Source organism: Patagioenas fasciata, chromosome 6 (assembly GCF_037038585.1).
Source record: "Patagioenas fasciata isolate bPatFas1 chromosome 6, bPatFas1.hap1, whole genome shotgun sequence".
Classification (NCBI taxonomy): Eukaryota; Metazoa; Chordata; class Aves; order Columbiformes; family Columbidae; genus Patagioenas; species Patagioenas fasciata.
This window is the reverse complement of record NC_092525.1, coordinates 14,826,012-14,841,675: the sequence shown is the minus strand read 5'-3', so window position 1 is coordinate 14,841,675 and position 15,664 is coordinate 14,826,012. Positions and strand designations below refer to the sequence as shown.

Here is a 15,664-nt window from a genome sequence, read left to right as displayed (position 1 = left end):
TGGGGTAAGATGATGCTTTCGTCCCCATTTCGGCAGAAGCCAGGATGAGACCTGCCAGGAGAGGCCGTGCCTCCCTCTGCCTTGGTTGCAGGTGGGTCATTTTACCCACTAACTAAATTTGATCCATCGGGATTCGAGCCCATCATGGAGGTGAATTTAGGACTTGAGAGCTCAAACATCCAGCCCTGTGCTGTTGGGGGGAGAGGGATGAGACAGCCCGGTCCCCAGCCGCTGGCTTGGGGGTATGTGGGTCTGTGGGCAGTAACCACCTCCCCAGCACTCTCCGGGGCATGATTTGGCCCATACATTGTTGAGCCAGCGTCAACACACCTGATCTTAAAAGCCCCAAGGTCGGGCAACAACGTACCCCTGGCTGCAAGCCTGTGGGTAGAGGCATGATTGGTACTGAAACACATAGGGATGCAGAAACATGTAGCAAAAAGCAAAACCAGTAGCAGTTCCCCTTTGCTGGGAGCCTGCCCTGTGGGGGGGGCATAGGGGAGCGGGGCTGCCTCTGCTCACACCCGACACCCCCAAGCAGGTTGACGTTTCCCAGATGACTCAGGACCGACTTATGCATGGCTCCTCTCCGCCTTTGTGCGTCCCCTCCTCTTTACTTGAGATCATAGCGGTGTCCTGCCTGCAAACCCAGCCAGGGAATAAGAAATGAAAACATCTGCCAAGACAGTTTAGGTCAAGATGCCCCTGCCAGGTTGCTTCCAGCCCCACTTCTGCGCTTTGAGAGGTGCAGTGTTCCCCACCACCATGGATGGACAAGCCCTGGAGAACTGTGCTGCTGGTGGCTGGGCTGGGGACTTGCTGTGCTGTCTTACAACCAGGAGCAGATGGGGGGTTTCACGCCCTTCACTGGCGTGTAAGTGATTGCTCCTGGATCATTTCCAGTACATATATATGTGTCTGGTTTAATTTATGCACGCTTGCTTTGTGCGAGAAGACAGCAGCTGACCGGTGGTTAAGAAAACTGAACACCCCGAAAAGGTCTAAAATTAGAGAAGAAACAAGAGCTGCTTCCTCCGAGCCCTGGAACTGCCTGAGTTGCTTCCAGGAGAGCCCTGGGAAGAGCCTCTGCCCTCCCTGCTCCCTCCCTGGGACTGCTCCGCTGCTAAATCCCCTCCTTGCCTGCTGCAGGGTGTGCAGCATCTGTCCCCCCAGCACACCTCCAGGCTGTGGCATTGCCCTGCTGTGCCCTGGGGCAGGATGGACCCTTATCCCTTTGGGATGTTTTCCAGGGGACATGGGGCTCGTAAAGCACCAAGTGACCTTGGGAACTGGTACAAAGCTGCTTTATGTTTGGCGAGTGATCCCTGATGGGACAGAAGAGCAGTCCGTACCCCTGTGTGACAGTGTGCATCGGTGTAACCACATGCTGGAGGACATGTCACTGTGATTCTCTGAGCTAAGTCTGTGTCCCTTAACCAGCATGTCTATAATGGCAACAAAATGCGGAGTGCAGGCAAGGCTGAGGCGTGTGGTAGCAGCCATGGCAGAAATCTCCCTAGCTGGCTAGACTTCCTGGGAATTTTTGGAAATCCTGCCATAGCTTTGTTGGTTTTTAACAACCTCTGAACCTTATCAAAGTGCCCAAAAGGCTACAGGTTTCCTATTTGCAAGGGTCACTTTAGAAAAATAACACTCTCTCGTGCCAAACCTGCTTTGATGCTCCCTCTTGGGTTCCAAACCTCACCACTGAGCCCTGCATCATGAGCACCCTGAGGGTGCTCAGCTCCTACTGATGCACCTGGTGCCTTGTCCACAAGTCCATTTGGTGATCTCCTGAGATGGCACGGTGGTTGAGCTGTCTCTCCATGGAGGGTCTTTCCTTGCCTGGAAGGAACAGCATGTCTGCAGGTCATTCCCTGATGCTTTCAGGGATGAGTGTGAACTGTCTGTATGTGCTGTAACACACAGCTCCAGGTCATGCAACCTCAGGGCAGATGTCAAATTGGGAAGAGTCATTTAAAACAAGTGGGGACATGTCTCAAAGCTGCTTGTGCCATCAGGGCAGAGAGCGACAGGCTGCATGGCAGCTGGGGCCCCATCCCAGCTGTGGGCTGGGAAGTGGCTGGGCTGGGTTCATGCGGGGGGGCTCCACATCTGTTCTCAGCCAGCTGCTTGGAAAACAACAGCTCTGGTCTCTGACAGCAGCCGTGAACAGGACACAGCCTGGCTTTGTCCTCGCTGTAGAAATTAGTCCCGGTGCTGCAAATTGCACGTACATGGAAAGCCCCCCAGCATTTCTCAGTGCCCTTGATCAATGCCAGCAGATTTGGCAAGGGTCACCCCTGCAGCCTGGGAACCCCATCCTCTGCTGTTGCTCTCTGGCTCCAGATGTCATCGTGATTTTATGATACGTCAGGCAGGAATTAGGCTAAAACCCTTCCCTTGCACAGAGGGACTACCAAACAGGCAGGGGTAGGAGCTCTGACAGCCAGGCTCATCCCCAGTGGGATGACATGGAGGGGACACTGGGTGTCCCCTTTCTTTGAACCACCCCAGCCTGCTCAGTCAGGACACACCGACCTGCAGCCCAAGCCCTGCCTGCTCTATTTTATGGCCAAAACAAGCTATAAATCTCCTTCCTCAGAGCTGGAAGGTGCAATTGCTTTTCTGCGGTGCAGGTTTTTCCTTGCACGCCTTGTAGCATCATGTGAGGGAAATCTGTAAGTAAAAGTCAGGCTGGAGCCATTTATAACGGCAAAACCATGATTGTTACTGCTGACAGCTGCAATTACAGGCACTCCCTTTGATCGCTCCTCGCTGCGGGGGAGCGGAGCCAGCACCAGAGCTGGGAATGGGTCAGGAGAGGCTTTTCTGGAGCTGTGTCCCCTCTCTGATGGACCTTGTCACCCATGGGCAGTGCTCAGAGAGGGTTTGGGGGAAGGATGCAGGATGCTCTGCAGTAAAGAGAGCTCATTGAACATATTGGCTGGTGCTCACCTCCGTGGACATGACAGCAGTTGGTGCTCACCTCCATGGGCAGGATGGGGGATTGCGCCAGGGCTGTGCAGGGACAGACTGTGTGTCCAAGCGCTCACTGGGGAGAAATGCTGCTGGTGGCCCCAGATCACCCCAAGGTGGGCTGAAGGTGACAGCAGCATCACCAGGAGGTCACTGCCAGGCACATCTTGCCAACACCACGGTCTAGACCTCCTACCTGTGAGATGTCATAGCACCTGGGGAGCTGCTGGGGGATTTGAGAGCCAGGTACCCATGCCCAGAGAGATGCAGAGCCAGGTGTGGTGTGAGCAGGGAATGGATGGGCAGCAGATCTAGCCTGGGGGAGGTGGAGAGCAAAATGAGAGATGTCTATGGCCTTGCAGTGACAGGGCAGTGACAAACGGAGCCATTACTCACTGTCTACCGCTGTGCGGAGATGCGAGACAAGGAGGGGCTGGCAAGGGGCAGGGGGCGTGGAGGCAGTAGCCCTGCAGCAGCCGAACATCAGCGGGGCTTTCCCTCTGAACACCTCAGCTCTGTCTTCTCTACACAGTTTCAGGGGAGCTGAACATCCAAAAGTGAGCTAAATGTCGTTATTAGCTTAGGTGAAAACAAACAAACAAGCAAAACCAAAACATAAGAAGTGACTTTTTATTTTGCTGGTTTCAATGAATAACACCTAGGGTTTCATGTCAAAGCTAAGGGCTCTGCTGTTGTTTTTGCACATGCACGAAGAGAAAATGGGAAAGGAGAATAATGGAGCTGGAGGTTGAATAAAATGAAACAGAAATTAAGGTTTTGTGTTTGTTTCACACCAAGCAAAACACTTTAGCTCAAACAAAACTGAAATTTCTTATGTTTTCCATTTGAATTTAGAAAATAAAATGCCTTACAAAATTTCAGCTGACTGCCCTAAACCAAAAGGATTTAGCGGTGAGATACCTCTCTCCACAGAAAGACCCACTATTTGCATAGCTCCAGCTGCAACCTTTGAACCGCCGGCCAGCTGTGGTGTTGCAACCACGCTAGTGCTGATATCAGCGCTGCAAAGCTTCAGGCACGCTTGGGGAGCAGCGCTTGGCACCTGGCAGAGGAGTTTTTCCACCAGTATTTAAAAGGTTTAATAATATGCTGGGGAGAACGGAGATTTATGCACTTCTGAGAGGGGTGATGCATTCTTTTTCCATCGTGGCTACTGATTTGTATTCACCACGACGCTGGAATTTATGGAAGGAGGGAATCGATGTTTTATTGATATTTAAAAAACCTGTATGATGGATGTGCTAACTGCATGCTTTTCTCCCAGAACCCCTTTATTGTACCCAAACAGATGGCCCTGGTGTTATAATGAATGCAGGTAAAATGTGCAAAGGAACTGAATGCCGTCGAGGTGATGCATGGGAGGGAGACCTTGCTTACGCCAGGGCAGAGACCTCAGCCCTTTGTTTACCGTCTTCCCTGGCCAGTGATGAATTTGGGTTTCCTGTTGCCTGTGGCCCCATTTCCATTTCATGGAAATCACCTCCCTTGTCAGGGACAGGGTGGACACGGCTCTCACAGTCACGCTGCAGGCTCCTGGCTTCTACGGCATCTATCAGCCCCCAAAAATATTGAGCAGGGTGTGCATTTGCTCTGCCTTGCTAACAGGGGGCACATTCACAGGGTGAAAAATGAGCAGGTTTATTTTTCATCTCAGTCATTATTTTTCCACCAAGAGGATGCTTTGGCAGGCAGCTCCCATTCGTGCAGCTCCAGGCTTCATCACTGGGCAAAGCCTGGCCTAGCCTGGGGGTCCTTGGCTTTGGGGGGGCTTGGTGGTTCCCCAGGGAATGTGTGGCTAAGGCTTCCCCTGCTCCCCATGCTCCTTGTCCTTGGGAGGGCACACGTGTCCCCAGCCTGCTCCTCCTGCATAGGCAGGTGTCTCCCACAATAAAATGCACAGACGCAAACAAACCAGCCCTTAATTCCCTCCTTCTCCTTTTGTTGTGGAAAAATATAAATACATATAATCATAGCTTAGCTCGTAGGGATCCCTTCAGATGTGCCTTTCAGGCTGGCTGGGGTTTGGTGCGCGCAGTGGCCTTCACCCTCTGCAGAGGGACAATGACAGGTCTCCAGGCTGACCAGCAGGATGGATATGATAATTATACAGGGATATTTTTTTCCCTGCTCGGCACTGCTGGTCACAGCCTGTTATTGTGTCTCTGCAACACCAGCATGGGACGCGGGGCTGATCCAGATGCACAGCTCATGCAAGGACCGTGTGTGATTTTCTGTGCTACTCAGTGCCCATACTGCTTCTGGTTTTGTGCGCTCTCAAGCCTGGGTCTGGGAGAATGGGCTGAATTTGGCCTGGCTCATACTGGGATGCAGGGCTCCCCCAGTCCTGAGCTGGTCATATTCACAGGGGTGGTTGGTGCATCCAGCACAAGGGCATCGGCACAGGTGTCCCCCGAGCACTGGTCCTGTTCTCTCCCAAGCTGCCAGAGATCAGCAACCAAATAAACATCATCCCACAGAGCAGGCGCAGTGTGTCTGAGCCCAGCATCCTCATCTGCAGTGTTCCCATGCCCAGCTCCCAAAGCATCCACAGGTGCCTTGTCTCAAACATGCTCCCACGCCTGCCAAAGTGAGGGGGTGGAAAGAAGGATCAGGCCCACAGTGCAGTCGTTCTTGAAAAAAAGGCAAGGAAAAAGTGAGAGAGATCTAGTAGGAGCTGTAAGTGCTCTAGCGAAGAAACCCAGCAAGGTAGCGAGGCCTTTCTCACCATGGAGACGAGCCGGAGAGCATGCGGAGGCTGTACGCTCAAGTTAATTTGCTGCGAGTACTTTTTCCAAGCTATTCAGGGAGGGTTTCATCCTGCCAGCCTGCCCCTGTCCCTTGCTGAATGCCGTTGGGCTCAGATCAGGCGATGCTTCCCCACCGTGAGCAGGGCTGGTTAGGGTGACACAGACAGCTTGATGGAGCCGATGGGCTTCTGGTGGAGAGTGGTGGGGAGGATGAGTTCACAGTCTGTTTATGAGGTTGGCTGTTAATCACACACTGGGGAGGGGCTATTATTTTTTATTTACAAGCAGTAGAGCCAAACTGTTTCAATCTTGCCCCCCGGCTTCCAATTCGTCTCTCCTGCGCAGGCAGGGAGGCTGTGGGGACTGCAGACCCACTCGCAGGACACCCTTCGTCTCGGCAGGCCGTCCCGCGCAGGCCAGATGCCGAGCCCACCTCTCCTCCAGTACTGAGCAGAAACTGAGGCCCCATTGCCCTTCTCATGCAGGCTGGGACACAGAGGTCCCCTCCTGCTCCATGCAGGGCTGATCTGGTGTGGTTATGCTACTGCGATTGGATTCTGCCACCCTTCTTGTACACACAGCCCAGGGACAGGAACGTTGCCACGGCTTGGGTGGCCCAGCAGGAGAGTGGTGGTGGCCTTGCAGGGCCATATCCAGGGGTTCCAGTGATGCTTCAGCTTGCTGCCCTGGCTGTCTTGCGGCTTTTTAGCCCTAAGTAAATCTTCCTGCACCCAGTGGGGCAGGGAAGAGGCTGTGAAGGGAATAGGAGAATAAAAGCCAGCTTATTTCTGGCTTTGATGAAAGGCCTTTTTTCCACAGCTCCTGCATTTCTCCCTGCAAGCCCCAGGATGGAAAGGCGGGTGCGTGCATATGAATTTGTAGTGTCTGGGATGTGGCCAGGAGACCTCAAGCAGCTGTGCAGATGGAACCCACCATGCGTGGGATGCACCTACATCCTTGTCCTTGTTCCCAGAGGAACAAGAGGAGTGCATCCAGCAGCCAGTGCTTTGGGGTGAGACAAGGACCTGTAAAACCATGGTGCAAAACCCCAGCTTGCTGCTTGCCCCTCTTTGCCTCAACGTGGCCACCCGTAAGATGGGGTCACACTATGGGTCAGCCCCAAATGCAATGCAGCGGGCTGGGGGAAGCAGTGTGACCTGGCCGAGGTGGCTGGAGGAGGAGGAGCAGGTCGGGGTGCTGCCAGGATGGCCAAGGTCTCCCCAGGGGACCCAGAGCTGCCATTTGCTGAGGACGGGGGCGGAGGAGGGAGATGGACTCAACAGCTGTGCCAGGGAGGGGGGAAAACTTTCCGTCCAAAGTAGATACCGGCCTAAATATAAACCGCCTTTGGGCTGGCGCTTGGCCGGGACCCCCGGAGTGCCGGGTAGGGCAGGCAGGGCCCGCAGCCGGCACCCCGCACCCCGGGAGCTGCTGGCTGCGGTCCCGCTCCGCCGCCCCTCCCCGGCTTCCCCCGCCCCGTGTCGCCCGGAGCCGTGGCGGCCTGCGAGTGCCCTCCAGCGGCTGCGGGGAGCGGAGAGTTTCCCCCCCAAGGCCCAGTGGCCGCGGGAGCGGTGACACCGGCCGCCGGGACAGGACCGCGGGGGACGCAGGTCCCAGCCAAGAATAAAGGGAGGTTTGGGAGCACGGGGTGCTCGGGGATGCTCACGTTTGGCAAAGGTGATTAAACGTGAGAGAACACGGGCAGGCCCCTCGTCAGGTGTTTCTGTTTAATCACCATCAGCAGAGTCACGGGCGGGGCTTTACAAAGCCGGGCTTAGGGGATATGTCCCCTGCTCGCCGACACGCTGCCCGTGGCCCCACGGCTGCCCCGGAACTCTCGGGCACGGCTGGCGTTTCCCGCCGGGCGGACCCCCCGCGCGTACCGAGGCGTGCGGGGGAGCGGCGCGGCGCGCGGACCGGGCGGGCGGCGGGCAGCTATGGCGTCGCCCCCGCTGGTGGCGGCGGCGGCGGCCGGGAGCGGCGGTGAAGCGAGCTCGGGCTCCGAGGAGACGGGGACGGCACCGCTGGGCCGCGACCTGGCCGCGCTGTTCGAGCAGGCGGCCGAGCGGCTGCCGGCGCTGCTGCCTGCCGCCAGCAAGGAGCAGCTGCTCTACCTGTACGCCCGGTACAAGCAGGTGAGGCGAGAGTGGGGCCGCGGCCTGGGACCGGGAACTCCGCGGCTGTGGGAAAGGCCTGGAGCCCGGGGGAAGGAGCGGGGCGGGGGCGGCCTGGTCTACCCGAGTGCCCGGGCCTGGGGCTCGCTAGGGGCCTGTGTGGACACTGCACAAAATGTGGCTATGCCAAGCGGGAAAAGTTGTGTGAGGGCTGTGGGAGCATTCTGCCTGGTACAGTGTTCCATGCTTCACCCGTGTTGAAGGTGGGTGAAGTCTGGTGGGACTGAGTCCTGCTAAAGTCATCCCTTGCTGGTGTTCCTTGTGTTTTCCTGTTAGCGTGGATGGCCTGAATGCCGCTTGCCTCTTTCACGAAGATATTGGTTTGGTTTCAGTGGGACAGCCACAGCCCGGTGTTGTTGTGGTGGGTTTGGCTCCTGTCCTTGGCTGTGACAGGTCACCAGTGAGTTGGTGGCCTCTCCCAGCAGCCACTGAGTCTTTGTGGAGTACTTTGACTAGTAATACAGCTCCCTGGCATGTGCTTGTATCATGAGGCAACTGGGGTGGGTTAGAGAAGGTGGCTGAACGGTTTTGTAGCGCACAGGTGGGGCCCACCTCCCTGTTAGGAACAGCAGGGATCATCACTAATAACCCAGCAATAAGTCTTTGGGGGTTTGATGCGAGCACAGGGACGTCCCTGTGCAGATCTGTCAATGGCAGGCTTTAGAGCCGACCGGGAAACTAAACTGGTTGGTTCTCTGTAATGTTGGACATGATTCCTTTTCCCATTCAGTCCCTGTGAATTGAGCAAGCTCTAGGATGCATCCCATGGGAATGCACAATGTGCCTTTTTTGCAGCTCCTGTGAGCAACATTATGTAAAAGAAGCCAAAGAGCACCAATGCAGATAAAAGACTGTAATAATCACTTAACCTGGAGAAACAGAAAAATTGTAAGTATTGTTACACTTGGAAGACTAAAGAGTAAAAGTACAAATACAATTCAGGTGTGTGGCAAGATGCCACCTCGATGCCTTCCTGTGTAACCTCATCTAGGTGTTCCTGCTCCAGTGGGGGGATTGGACTGGATGAGCTTTCGAGGTCCCTTCCAATCCCTGACATTCTATGATTTTGTGACTTGAAAACTGAATCCCACCTGTTGGGATTAGTAGTAGAAGTTGGATGTGCACATCTTCCCCGTGATTTTCTTCACATGTGGAACACCCTTGTCCTAATGTTGCCACTTGCAAGTGCTTTCGTTTTGTAATGCAATATTTAATTCTCATCCAAGCTAGTAGCTCCTAAGCTGTGGTTTATGGACCATTAATTGTATTAAAAGCAGACTGGTCACGTGAGGTTTTGTTTTGATTTTTCTAGTGTTTAAACAGGTCTCCAGGTTTCTCTTTCCCTTTTTCGAAAAAAAGAGGATATAAAAAAAAATACTAGGAGAACTTTTAAGAATAACAAATGGTAACAAGACCATGCCTAGGTTAAGGTGAAAAGAAAAGGTGTTTTTTTTCTCTTCTGTAATGTTTTGTCTGTATTCTCAGACTTGTTGCAAATAACCTCTTATTTTTCACTCTGTAGCAAATACTTAGTGACCGTCCTTGGTGGAAATGCAAAGGCATTACCTGAACATCAGCTCGTGATTGTCAACAGACTCCAGAGGGTTTTCTGGTGTTAGCCCTGCAAGACCAATAAGGCACTTAATGTTAAAAATCACTTAAATCAGAAGCTAGTTCACAACAATTTTGTCACAAGTCAGAAAAAGCTGATAATTAATGCTGTTTCAGCACAGATTTCCAGTTGTCCTCAGCTGAGGGGAGCAGAGCATTTCTGTCCTCCTTGTCTGTGTCTGAGCAGGTGCCTGTGTGATGCTTGGTTTTGGGCTGTGCCAGGCTCCTGTGCTTCGGTGCCTTTGGCTGCCCAGAAAGGTGATATCCCTGTTACTGAGTGCTTGGAAGGGCAGCACTGGCCACAGAGGTAGGAGAAGTTTGGCAGCACAGCTAATACTGGATTGCGCTCTGCTAACTTTGAGTTTTGCAGTGTTCTGTGCTTTAAATCAAAACGAGGGCGCTTAATGCAAGTTTTCCCTATTTAATTATTGCAGCCCTATCAGTATGCATAATGGGCTGCTAATATATTGCTCCGGTGGGCAGTAGTTTTGCTAACGCGCAAAAGGTGCTGACTCAGATCTGTCCACCGTCCTTGATTTGGCATCCTTGTCTTTCCTCAGTTTAGTGTTTTATGTCACTGAGGGCTTTGATTTAAGATACAGTGCCGTCATAAAAGAGGTGACAGTAACAGCTGAGCTCTCTGTTAAAATACTGTATATTATTTATTTCAAACTGTTCGGGTATATAGGCATTTTCCTGGAGTTTTATTACCTTTTATTGAAGGCCATTTCAGGATTTTATTACTTTTCTCTCTGATTTTGTTTATGTGTCAGAGACTTGAAAATAAGAGAATTGCTTAGTTGTCATCTCCAGTGAGGTTTTTAGAAGATGTTGCTGAGTTTACGACTCTGCCCCAGAACAGAAGGAAGAGCAGACTAGTTGGTAGGGCTCTGGACTGGGATTGATTTTTCTGTTTCTCCCTCTGCTTTCTCTGTGGCTTTGGGCAAATCACTTGTCTTTGCCTTGAGTCTGTAGTGGTGAAAGGAAGACAGTGCTTGCTTGTTGTATTGAGGACACAACAAACAGAGGTTCAGGAAGTGTAGTAATGGAGACGAACGCAGTGGTTGTCATTCAGAGAGGGGAGTGAATCCAGAACTTACTGGAAATTATTGGACTGAAAAAATAAAACCTACCCTGCCAGGAGGATGTGCCAGTGCCGAAGTAAATGCTGCAGGGTGCAAGCAAGCTTGAAACACAGTGCCCCTGACAAAACAGGGCTTGTGCTCTCGCTGGGTATAGGCTCAAGTATATAATCCCCTTTTTGCATGATGTCTGTCAGATATTGTAGAATGTGGTGCCACAAATCTTCCCTGAATGCAGCAGTTTCTGCCTGCGAGTTCCTTTTCCACAGAACAGCATAATGGTGCTGAGCTGGTGTCACCAGTATCATTCTCTCTGGGACATAACAGCCACTTGGCTTCTGTGGTTGATATCTACTTGTTCATACACTTTCAGTCAGTTGAGTACAGGGCTTTCCCATGGTATGGGGCAGAGCTTTGGGCAGGAACAGGTAAGGATTCCTGTCTTGCCAAAGAAATTCAGCTTGCTTGGCTTGTGTACAGTTAAAACTGAGTCCTGCTGTCTGTGGAGGTGAGTTCTGTTCTTGTTTCTACTCCATAGAGAGGCTGCAAATATGATTCACTTTACAAGACTTACAAACAGGTAAGACTCTGTGGACGGAGCTCCCTACTGTACAAATATATTGGTTAAAAAATTAGCCAAGAGCAGTTTTCCCAGGAGAGGAAAGTCCCCCTCACCAGGATGAGCTTGTGGAGTAGGATCCTCGCGGTCTGGACCAGCAGCTGAAGTTGTATGGGGATGTGAGCATCTGTCTGTCTGAGCACTCTTCTGAATGTTGTGACCTTCAGCTCTCAGGTGAAGGTTCCATCCAAATTTCTAATTTGGCCGCAAATGGAGACGTCTGCAGACACTTTCCATTTGGAGCTGCCTGGGTCATCTTTGTACGATTCATGACTGTAATGCCTGCGGGTGACTCTGCACACAGAAGCAATACTGGGAAAGTATTTAATGCGTTCTGGCTGTCTTTTTTTTTAATGCAGCTGATGAACTGTAAATGAGGAGAGCTAAGCATCAAGTGACCAGTCAGCCCTCTGGAGACCATCAGCAATTACTTTGTGGACATAGAATGAGAAACTCTTGACTTGAAATACTAATATGGGCTTTTGTCTTTTTGCTGGGTATGGAGAAAAACAGCTTTTGAGGCCCTCCAGGGAAGTAGCAGGAGCACGGAGTCTTTTACAGAATTTTGCCCCCAGTATTTGTCAGCAGCAGCATATTTAGGTAAAACTCCCCTTCCTCAGCTGTCAGGCTCAGGCCCTTTTAATGACAGATTCATGGTTGGTTTCTGGTGCATTATGGAGTCTTGCAGCAAAAAGAGGGAAGCCAAAATGTTTCTTCTTTCCAACAAAGCCACTGCAAGCCTTTTTAATATACCTTAAAATAGCAAACAGGGCACCAGTGCAGTTTTTTCCCCTCTTGATGGATGAAATTTAACTACTGTTCCTTGATTTGTATTACTATTGATGCTACTAACAGTCTTTCCTGATGCTGGAACAGCCTTTGAATGCCAAATCTAAAGAAAGGAAACTGCTGTTGTATTTTGATGATGGTAGTGGAAAATTAATAATAAAACAGATGAGGTTTTTTTATCCAACTTGGCCATTTCTTGGACATTAGATGGTGAACTAAAGAAATGCCAAGCAGGCATTTTCTGTACAGATAATGAATTTGCATTTTATTTCCATGTTTTTCTTTTTTAAAACAAGTAGTCCAGTCCATGTCTGAGCACAGGAGACATTTACATTACAACATGAATTGTGACTGACTTATAGGAGAAAGGGCTAGCAACAGTTATCGCATTTAGTGGAGAAATAGGAGTTATGTTGTTTTAAAGACCAGCTAAGATGTTCTAATTTGAATGAATTGCTCACTGGGCGACAGTCAGATGTACAGAAAATTAATTTCAGTTACAGTCACTCATATCCTGTAACACTTTAAATGAAAATATAGTGTAACTAATAAATATCTCTCAGCATGGGCATGCTCTCTTTAAAGCCTGATTAACAATTCCATTCTCAGCATAAAATCCCCACCCTGTTAAGGTGAAGAATTGTTAGTTGATTTAAGCGCTTCACCTGCCTGAACACTGGAGCATATTTCATAAAACATTTGATGACTGTGGTCTAGTTTTGCTTGGCCGACAAAATGCTCAGCCCACAGCCTTTGCCCACCTCCAGAACACGCCGGTGTTCGTCTCCAGGGTCTGTTTAAATCCCGTGCGTTACGGGGACGTGCTTTGATAACTGCTTCCCAGGGGCTGTTGCATTTGGAGCTGTGGTTTTCTTCTGGCTACTACAGTCTTTCATCCATCAGCCCTTGGGCATAGATAGCACTTTCATTAAAAAAAAAAATTAAAAAAAAAAAAAATCCCGTGTTTTGTGCAAGTTCATTCCCTATCACAATGATATTTTTATCTCTGTTAGGTGCATTTTACCTCTGACACCTGTGTGCAAAAGGATTTATTTTCAATGAGAAAAGGCACAAATACCAGCCAGATCTGGTGAGTCCTGGCCTGTATTCCTTTGCTCTCCCAGGCAGGGACAGAGGCCCATTCACTTACATGTTCCCCTGAGCTGACTTCAACAAAATATCTGTTTTGCCCACATTTCAACCTGCTGATTGCTCTGTTCTTGAGGCATTTGTCAGTGCTGGGGTTACTGCAGGATTGTGGTTGTGCTTTGAGAGCCTCTGTCAGAGACTTCCCTGCAGTGATAGGAAGGGCTTGGTCCCATCCCTTCCCCACCCTATGGAAAAATACCTGAATCCTACCAGCACCAAGTCCATTTTACACTTGCTATAAGATTATTTTTTTTTCCATACATCCATCCAGAAATTCTGACTCGTTCCCTTCTTTCCTTTTACTTCTGATTTTATCCCTCACCTCTTAATTTCTGGCTTGCTTCTGACAGCCTGGTTCATCTCTGGCACTCACAGTGTTTCCTATGCAGCCAGGTACCTCAGAGCAAATTCAGAAGCTGCTTGGTACTCCTTGGCTTGCAGTTTGTCCCCTTGCCTTACAGAGGACCTTGAAAATAATTAAGCAAAGTCAGTTTACTTGAGCTTTGTGCAGAAGCAGGCGAATCTCAGCCTTAATGAATCATTAGTTCTGTAGGAACCCTAATCAACAGGATTTTTGTTGATACTGGTGGAGGATGAGGTATTTGGCTGGGTAATAAACATAACATTAAGTGAGAAATCACTTGCTGGTTATCTCTGTTTGGTAATGCGTGCAAAAGAAATGAGCTGCATTAAAAAATTGCTTCCCTTGCATCACACAAAGAAAACACAGGGATGCAGAGGTGCTAATAACGGAGAGATCCAAAGTGAGGGTAGAATGGGGTTGTGTCAGTTCTTTCACCTCAAAAGCCTTTCCTCTGGCACAAGAACAAAATTACCCTGAAACTGTCAGAACTCGGTATTTCCTTTTGCAAGTCCACTTCTCTCTGGTTTATTCTAACAGAAGGAATTTTTTTCTCTAGGTGAAATGTGGAACCTGTAACACTCCCAAGCCAGGCTTCTTTGATTTTGAGGGAAAGCAGAAATGGTAAGAGGACGTCTTTGCAATTCCTAGCAATTTCTGGTTCTACTTTTTGCTGTGTCTTGTCTCATCTGTTTGCAGACTCTGGACCTAGAGAATGTCAACTCAGAGCCTGCCACCGAACTGGCTTTAAAATCCTTTCTTTAATAGGGAAATGTTTGTTGCTCTGCCTGATGCAGACATGAAATACCAGACTCTTGCATTTACCTTGTTCATTCAGAATTAGCCTGCATGCAACAGAACTTAGCTACAGCTTTACTTAGAACACAAACTGTTTTCCAGCCTGGATCAGGATCCCCCAAGAGATCCTTCTGCAGCCGAGTGCTGCACTGATAGTGGCCACTTGTGGCTTCAGAGAGAAGTTGACAGTTTCAAACTGAATGAAAGGTGGGTTTGCACACCCTGAAAGTGCTTAGAATGAGTCGCTCACTGGGTTCCACCAATGACACTATGAAAAAGCATTGCGCTGTCTCCCAGCGGCTTGCTGATGTTTTGTTCTCTCTCCTAGGGAGGCTTGGAAAGCCCTGGGAGACACCAGCCCTCATCAAGCCATGCAGGAGTATGTTGCTACAGTGAAAAAACTGGACCCCAGTTGGAATCCACAGGTAGGAAATGTGAAAATACTGTTCAGAGAACAAACCGGCGTTTGTCTCTTTGTAAACCTAACGATGGTTCAGCTTTGCACAGTTTTTAATTGCCGCATGGCAAGCTTCATTTTTGAGCACATTAAAGTCAAAATTAATTTTTAAAACTCTCCTTTTGTTATGACTGAGACATGAAGAACCATCTCTTTCATTCATAATTATCTTCATTACAGGGAACGCATGCACAGGGTTGGTTTGGCTATAGTGATCTAATTTATTTTGCTTTTATTGGTTCATGCTGTATTTAGCATGTAAAGATACTTTTATCCTTTTCTCATCTTTCTCTTTTCAACTACTGTTTAAATGTTGATCAATACAAAGTAATCTCCATGAAAGTAACATGAACTGAATGATCAATTCTAAAAATGTTTCCTTTTTGTTTCGATGCAGCAAATTACCAAATCTGATTATGATTAGGTACTCCAACATAACAAGTGTATTTGTAAGTCCTCTATGTGCGTGTTGTTATAGAGGGACTGTCCTGTCATTTTAATTAATCTGTCTTTCATCTTCCAGGTTTATTACTTGATTGAATATTTAAGGATATGTCCCTGTTTATAGACTGATTTTAATAAAATTTTTAAAGAGGATTGCTCTTTAGAAAAGGTATTACCTTTGACTGTGGATAGAATGGAGATATTTCACTAATAGCAAAAAGCTGCAGGCATGGTAATTTCTTTTCATGGTAGGAAATTGATTCTTTTTTGGTCCTGTGCTTTGGAAGCAAAATCTTGCATGAGCGCAAGCCTGTGAATCAAGAACTTGGTTCTCAGTTGTCTTTTGATGCTGTTCTGGAGACTTAAGAGTGATTGTTATTTTTTCACTAGTTGATGTTTCATGGCGTCGATCCTGGTTTTGCAGCAAAGAAAT

At 49.4% G+C, this 15,664-nt stretch overlaps 1 protein-coding gene across 1 annotated transcript in view; it reads left to right on the top strand.

The window, feature by feature from the left end:
* The first annotated feature begins 7,665 nt into the window (after positions 1-7,665).
* Positions 7,666-15,664, top strand: part of ACBD6 (acyl-CoA binding domain containing 6) — an 83,640-nt gene continuing 75,641 nt past the window's right edge. Inside the window, exons 1-3 of the mRNA XM_065842191.2 lie at positions 7,666-7,882; positions 14,092-14,156; positions 14,659-14,755. Coding sequence (XP_065698263.2) covers positions 7,685-7,882; positions 14,092-14,156; positions 14,659-14,755 — 360 coding nt within the window. The 5' untranslated portion in view covers positions 7,666-7,684. The remainder of the gene's footprint in view (positions 7,883-14,091; positions 14,157-14,658; positions 14,756-15,664) is intronic.